Consider the following 8152-nt stretch of genomic DNA (forward strand, 5'->3'; position numbering starts at 1 on the left):
GGCCCTGACCACGTGAGGCCCCATATGTGTGGGCAAATTGCTCCTGATGGGGGCTCTTCTGATGTCCATCCTCAACACACATTTTGGGCAGGGTTAGTAGCATAGTCCTCATCTTTGGCTCCACACATGACCTCATGTAGCATGTGAAGGAAGCCACTGTTATTTCATATTACACCAAAACTTCTGTAACCAACTATGCTGTTTCCAAACGGCAACAACTCTTTCCTTTTGGGAGCCTGAAAGCTTCCGACTGTGGGATAGCTGAGTCAGTAGTGCTTGAGACCGTTAATCTCAGAGTTGTGGATTCAAGCCCCTTGTTGGGCAAAAGTCACGTTGCAGCGGGTTGGACTAGATGACCCTAGGGATTCCCTCCAACTTCTGTGACTATAAGCTACCTGGATAGGAGCAACTATTACTTCTTCGTAAGTATCCTCTGAAGCCGTTCACTTAGGGGCCTGTTGTCATACTTCGTCAAGCTGTATTTTCAGCACAAAATTAGTTCTTTCTTTCTTTCTGGTGGTTTATTCTACTAAAGGCCAAAATCTATTTTAGAGGGCATTGCAAATACAGAATTGTTGCAGCCGTTACTCTTTACATCAAGGTTGGGAAATCTTTTCCCCCTAGAGCAGTGTTTCCCAACCGGTGTTCCGCGGCACACTAGTGTGCCGCGAGATGTTGCCTGGTGTGCCGTGGGAGGGAGGCGGGCGAGTCGGGCGGCGAGAGGCGAGAGGATCGGGCACGGCGGAGGCCAGCCCCGCGCTTGGAGAGGACGCAGCAGCCGTCGCCAAACCCGATCCTCCTCCTCCTGCTCCGCCGCCGGCCGATCCTCTCGGCTCTCGGCCGGGAGGAGCCTGCGGCGACGGGGCGGGCGCCGAAGTTGGCGCGCCTCCTCGGCAGCGCCTTCGTCCTCCTCCTCCTGCCTCTGCTCTCCTCCGGCGGCGGGGGCGCGCCGCCGCCGGATCCGCGCGCAGCCTCTCGCCTCTGCCCCTCGCCGCGCCGGCCCAGCCAGTCAGCCAGCCGAGGGCGGGCGCGCTCTCGCTCCTCGCTCGCTGTTTCCGTGGCCGCGCCCGTCGCCAGCCCCGCGGGACGACGCTGCGACGGGCGGCCCTGTGTCGCGAGGGGCGGAGCCCAGGGGAAAGGACCGCCCAGCAGGCGCGGCTGAGGCGCGCATGCGTGGCTGGGGGGGGTGCGCGCCCTCTGCCTCTCTCCCCCTCCCCCCTCTGGACCCCGCGCGCGAGGCTCTCCGGGGGCGGGAAAAGGGTTTCCCTCAGGCGGAAGGCCCCGTGGGAGCCGGGAGGGGGGCAGCCGCTGCTCTGGCTCCCCCCCCCCGCCCCGAACCGGCTCTTCCTTTCGGTTCTGGCGGGGAGCGCGCTCTCCCCCCCCCCCTTGCGCTCCGCTTTCCCCTCAGAAGAGCCCCCTGCTCCCCATAATCGAGGGTGATCGTGCCCAGGGGCTCGCCAGATCCCCCTCCGGCCGTCTCTTAGTCCCCACACGATCCCAGGAGCGCGACGTGGAAGTGTGTGGACACCCGCAAAGGTCAGGGATGCTTCTCAAACCGCCAAGAGGCAAAGCCAACGTCCCTCTCACCTGGCCCAGGAGTCCCAGATGCTCCAGTTCTCAACAACAAATGCATAGAACAGGGTGTGCAACCCAAGTAAATCACTATTTTAAGCCATTCCGGGGCGGGGGGGAGATGCAACCCATTCTTAAATCTTTCCTACTGAAAATGACCTAAAAGTGTTACATTTGGACGGATCGCCCCCATAACTAATGTTGCATCATCTCACTATTTGCAGCAAGCATATACATTCTTTTCCACGGTTAACTTTTGTATACCTCAGAGCACCAAAGTTTATTTCCTAATTGCTTACTGATCTGCTGGTGAAGCAAGTTTTCTCTTGACTCCCCTTTGAACCATCAACATATCCTTTCATTACCTTCTATGCTGTTACTATTTTTTTTTTTTTTTTTTACATAAGTAAAAAGTGACCTTTCCCCATCTGGCATGGTGGTGTGCCTCGAGATTTTTTTCATGAAACAAGTGTGCCTTTGCCCAAAAAAGGTTGGGAAACACTGCCCTAGAGGGCTGCATTCCCTCATAGCCAGCCGTTCTGGAGCCACAGGTCAGTGGGAAGCAGGGCCAAAGTGGGTGTAGCTGAAGGGGACAGGTCCAGTCCACACTCATGCGTACGCACCAGCATGCACACATATAACACACTCTTCAACATGTAAGCAGACACATAGCCCACGTTCCTCCTTGGATGAAGAGGCAGTGCCTCCCTCCTTTGCAGATCTCACAGATTTCCTGCTGGTTTTTTTAATTTTCCTTTGAGTTGTCTGTGAAGGCAGAGCTGGACAAAACATCACTTCTGATTGTTCTCACGTGCCTGCCATAATGGGCCAGATCTGGACTGTGGGCTGCCAGTTCCCTGCTCCTGCGTCACTTGTAAACAAAGCCATCTAATTTCGACTGTATCCCTAAGAATCAGCAATGAAAAGTCTTTGATTTCTGTAATATCATTTTTGTTGATTTCTGGCTATTTTCACCATTTTTGTGTGTGCTCAGGTGCCAAAGAGAGACATTCTTCAGCTGTGTCCTTCAGGAATATTAGATGTGGAAACCTCAGGGCAACACCAGGGCACTGTTCCACACCCCAGCAATGAACCTCTTCTCAGTAAGCTTCCCTTCTGTTTATTTCCTCTTAATGAAGTATTTGTAAGTCTCTGCAGAAGTAGATTGTGTAACTGAGGGTGTTGAGTTCCTACCAATTTGAGATTACCAGCGCTCCTGTTCATAGAATCCTTAGGTTAAAAGAAATAGATGTCACCTGTGGATGCAGGTGATCCACACCAAAAAAACAAAGGAAGAAAACTGAAATCTTTCATTGAGCAAGCCCAGTCAGCTTAGAAATGCAGCTCACATATATTGGTTAACCACTGCCACCAAGGGCAATATGATACTCATATTTTGCATTCTGTCCATAGTGCTTTTATTTCTGTAAATTGACTCATCTCAAACTTCATTCTGTTTTGAAACAATGTTTCAGTAAAGAATGAAGGTAAATCAGGAATGCCTGCGCCCAATAAACGTCTTAAGCTGTTTAAGCATAAAATATAAATCTTCAGGATGTTTTTAAAATAAAAGTTATTTTAACAGAACTGAATAAAGCCTACATTTAATATGTACATTTTTAATGTGTGTCAAGATGCCTCTTTTTCAATGCAAAAGTGATAGGGCTTTTAAAGAAAACACTCATGAGAAATCTGTTAATATTTTAAGGTTTCCTTTTTGTGGTAACATAAATTCAAGCTAGTCGGAATCATTCTCAGCAGGGCATTTTGAACCACCCACTTAAGGGACATTAAGCAGCAGTTTACCATGTGGCAGAGTTAAGCTCTCTATTCACAGGCAAAGAGCTGCAGTTGAGAGGTAGAGGGGTCTGCTTTGGCTGCAGAAGACCTCTGGTTAAGCCAGGTAGGGTTGGGAACCCCCTGTCTGAACTCCTGGAGAGCAGCTGCCAGTCAGTACAATTGTGTTTTCATTCTTTGTATCCCAGTCTTGGCCATCTTGGCTATCTTGCAGCATGTGCAAGGAAATACAGATGTGATGTGTAAAGTTATTTGTGCGAAAAGGATGTTGCTTGTTTCAGAGTAAACAATGAATTACAGAGGCTGATTTTTGCACAAAGTGGTGACATTTTTTGTGTTTTTCCTTAGGTGATGCTTCTCAACTGGATTTTGATGCAGTTTGTGAAAATGACACTGCAATGGCTGCTCTTATGAATTACTTGGAAGCTGAAGGAGGTCTGGGCAATCCGGCAGAGCTCAGTGACATGCAATGGACTCTTTAGTATTACACAGCTAAGAAGGAATTTAAGCTACTTTGATGCACAAAAATAATGATCTGTTCTCTAGTACTGTACTGTACTTTTAAGACTTTAATTCAAATTTACAATATCTATATTTTAAAATGACTTTGGCCTTATTCTCAGTCATTTTGGCTGCATTTGTTGAAAACATGTAATTTTTTAAAAATGACACAGGACCTCAATTTTGTTACTGATATACACTTGTTGACCGGAATCTTAAGACAGTTATATTTTTACAAAAAAATTTAAAAGAGAATCGACTGTAAAATGGGCATAGAGATTTTGCTCTGAAATATTCCTGTCTATTTATATGTGTTTTCCTTGTTCCTAATTTATTACTGCTACTTGAGTAGCAGGACTGTATTGAGTACTGTACTAGAACTAGACTTTTTATGTCCATTCCTGAAGGAGCTCAAGTCCTTAAGATATTTTATTTTGCTGTTGGATTGTTTGAACCCAGGGATCAAGAAACAAGGAATGGAAGTTTCTTACAAAGTCATTCATATTGATCATGAAATTGTGCATTGTTCCAGTGTAAAACTGCTACAGGAAAGACTTAAAACAACAAAATTTGGTATATTATTTTCTAGTGTTTGCAGTAGTGATAGAAAACATCACACACACACACACACACACACACACACACACACACACAAACATTTTGAGCAGGGAAGCCAATGATCTTTCAGTAATATACTAAAATGCACTTGTCACCTTTGGAGTAGCTCTTGAGCACCCATGTATCTTTAATGCATAATATGGGAATCATATCTGACAATACCCAAGGTACCCAAGCCTTGAAGAAAATAGAGATATACTAGAATTGTTTGTTTCTTTTTTCAGGGGGCTGAGCTTTGTAGTTTTACAGTTGCAACCCTATGCATGTCTACTCAGAAATAACCCCCACTGAGTTCAGTGGGACTTACTTACAGGTAACTGTACAAGATTGTAGCATTGGCCATTAGTATTCCTGTTCTAGGCTCTGTATTATACAATACAGGCTGTCCATTTTGAATACATGCAAATGCTATGATTATGTTATGTGTGGATGTTCTAGCACACTGTGTCACTGAAGTGCATTTTTTTTTCACATAGTGAGAGTCCTTCTGAAAATGTGGAGTACTGGTCCCCTGCCATAAAGTAATTTAAACTTGAACATGCAGATAAACACCTACAAATTTGAACTTTAGAAAAACAATTACTGCCTATACTAAATAGCAATTTATTTTAAAATTCTAAAGTCTTTACTTTAAATATGGTTGCTCCACTGAGAATAGTAAGATTAGAATTTTTTCGTATGTAATGTACTGTATAAGTCTGTATGTGAAGACACCTTCACACATTCATGAAATAGATACATGCATCAGTAATGTACTAGCAGTTGGTGAGGCCATGTGTAATCAGTGTTTTGGGGGTCATTTATAATATGTCATATGCAGTACCTGTATAATATTTGCCTTTTCCACATTATGGATTATACTGCAAGTATAGAGTGACAGAACTGCTAAATTTGTAACTTGTGAAACATACCAGGGAAATAATTCTAGGGAGAGAAATTGTGAGTAGTTATGCCTAATAGCCACTAGAGGTCTTACTTGTAACAGCATTAATGTATGAGTTGCACTGATCACCCATATAATGTTGCAGTACGTATATGAAAGGGTAGAGACAATCATTTTAGGGTTATTTAATCTCTAGAAAATGACAGGACATTTGCCATTGGATATAACTTTTTCCAGCCTCACTATTTTTGTTAGAATCATAGAGTTGGACATTCTTTAAACCTCTTTTGTTGACCACCAGCGTTACAAGTGACCGCCAAAGAAAGAAGAAGAGTTGGAAGGAACCCCAAGGGTCATCTTGCCCAACGTCCTGCAATGCAGGAACCTCCGTTAAAGCATGCATGGGAGGTGGCCAACCAACCTCTCCAAGGAAGGAGAGTCCACCAAACTCCCCAGGAAGTCTGTTCCACTGTTGAACAGCTCTTACTGTCAGGAACCTTTTCCTGATGTTTAGTCGGAATCTCCTTTCTTGCAGCTTGAATCCACTGGTTTGGGTCCTCCCCTCCAGAGCAGGAGAAAACAAGCTTGCTCCATCTCCCATGTGACAGCCCTTTAGATATTTAAATATGGTAATCAGATCTCCTCTCAGTCTCATCTGTCCCAGGCTAAACATACCCAACTCCATCAACCGTTCTTCATAAGGCTTGGTTTCAAGACCCTTGGTTGCCTTCCTTTGCACATGTTCCAGCTTGCCAATATTCTCCTTAAATTGTGCCCCAAACTGGACACAGTACTCCTGGTGTGGTCTGACCAAGGCAGAATAGAGTGGGAGTGTTACATCCCTTGATGGTGACACTGGACTTTTGTTGATGCAATCTAGAAGATCATTAGCTTTTTTTTTGCTGCTGTTGACTCATGATACACTTGTGGTCAATTAAGATCCTTATATCCTTTTCACATGTATTACAGGCAATCCAGGTGTCCTCCATCTTATATTTGTGCAGCTGGTTCTTCCTGCCCAAGTGTAAAACTGTACATTTGTCCCTATTGAAATTCATTTTGTTAGTCTTGGCCCAGTTTTACAATCTCTTATATTGAATTCAGATTTTGTCACCTGCAGCATTAACTACCCCTCCCAGTTTGGTGTCATCTGCAGATTTGATGGGTATCCCCTCAATTCCTTCGTCCAAGTTGTTAATAAAGACATTGAACAACAAGGGGCCCAGGACAGACCCCTGCGTCTCCCCACCTGTCACTTTTTCCCAGGATGACAACCATTTGTGAGCACTCTTAGGGTTTGGTCAGTCAACCAGCTGCAAATCCACCTAACAGTTCCCTCATCCAGTCCACATTTTACCAGTGTCTCCACAAGAATATAATGGGGGACTTTGTCAGAAGCCTTACTGAATTAAATATAGCACTGCTGTCTAGCTATTGGTGTTCTCCAGCTGGCAACAGAAGTTAGGGCCAGCAAGGAGGCCAGGACACTTCCCATGCCAGGGGAGCACCAAGATGTAGTGCCCAGTGCCTGCGCACTTCCTTGCCTATCCAGAAATAGAAGTGAAACTGACAGTGTTGTTGTTGTTCCCCCTCTCCTTTTTAAGGGAAAATACTAAAATCATGTACGTAGCTGTATATGGAGCATGTGTAAAAGGTTGCTGACAAAGCTAAACATGGCTCAAAATGTAGAGTAAGAATAAACATCTCTAAGCAACCTCCAGCCCCTTGAATATATTATTTGCCCCCCCCTTTGATAAGCAATAAATTTTTTAAAGGGTGTGAATGGATGATCTGAAGCAATAAGATTTGGCAGCAGAACTTTTAAAGAGAATTATTGACCTCTTGGCTTCCCTATAACCCAGTACATTCTCATAGTGTCCATCTTGCAAAGCGAGTTGCTTTCCAGAGGTACAGAGTATTGAAAGATCCTTGTTTGATCCTGTGGAAACACCCACAAGCCTCCTGAATTTGACTTCCGTGTAAACAGCCTTGGAACAAGCAAAGGTGGTGGTGGTAATAATAATTAATAATAATAATAATAATAATAATAATAATAATAATAATAATAATAATAATAGTGGTGGTTCTGTTGGGCCCCCTTAATGTTTAGGTAGACAGCAAAATGAAACAAGATAACTAATACTGTAATATTAAGAAAAGGATAGTATGAAAAAACTAATTCTCTTCTGTCCTACCTAATTGTGAACTTGTTGGATGAGTGAACAAAAAATTTTAAGGGTTCAAACGGATATCCTAATGCACATTTGGCACTGTGAACTCTTCAGGTAATGACTATTGGCATCTTTTATGATGGTTCATGTATCATTTTCTTTGTTGGGGCAAATCATCTCTGGAACTAGCTTTATTCAGTTTAATAGGACGGTGTTTTTCCTTAGTGAGAGGTGCAGTATCCGTTCATTTGCTTTGTTATTAAATTCTTGTTTTTCCACTTACAGAGCTTGCTCTTCAACCTTTCCTCTTTACCAGTTTCTACTTTTTGTAAATAGTTATGCTAACTAATGTGTAGGAAGAATAAATATATATTTTATACAAAAAGGTAGTGTGTGTATATGCATTTTTCAAAGTACCATATTCGATTTATTTTTAATCACTTGGTTTGGACCTTGTGGGTTCCTATTCTTTTAGCTCAAGGAGGACCTCGTTCCCTCAGGAGTCAGGTAGTGCCTACTGGTGGTGGGCAGGATCAAGCCATGCCCTAGTGTCTCTGCTACCCTGCTGCCCATTTTTAGTTCCTTGCCACCCCCATGGCATTGGGGTGAG

At 44.1% G+C, this 8152-nt stretch overlaps 1 protein-coding gene across 3 annotated transcripts in view; it reads left to right on the plus strand.

Annotated features, from left to right (window-relative positions):
• BMAL2 (basic helix-loop-helix ARNT like 2) overlaps positions 1 to 7927 on the plus strand; it is a 44303-nt gene extending 36376 nt beyond the window's left edge. For all 3 annotated transcript variants that reach the window (XM_077935704.1, XM_077935705.1, XM_077935706.1), the window contains exons 15-16: positions 2567 to 2675; positions 3718 to 7927. In XM_077935704.1, the coding sequence (XP_077791830.1) occupies positions 2567 to 2675; positions 3718 to 3851 (243 nt within the window). In that variant the 3' untranslated portion in view covers positions 3852 to 7927. The remainder of the gene's footprint in view (positions 1 to 2566; positions 2676 to 3717) is intronic.
• The last annotated feature ends 225 nt before the right edge of the window (positions 7928 to 8152 follow it).

Source organism: Podarcis muralis, chromosome 10, assembly GCF_964188315.1.
Source record: "Podarcis muralis chromosome 10, rPodMur119.hap1.1, whole genome shotgun sequence".
Lineage (NCBI taxonomy): Eukaryota > Metazoa > Chordata > Lepidosauria > Squamata > Lacertidae > Podarcis > Podarcis muralis.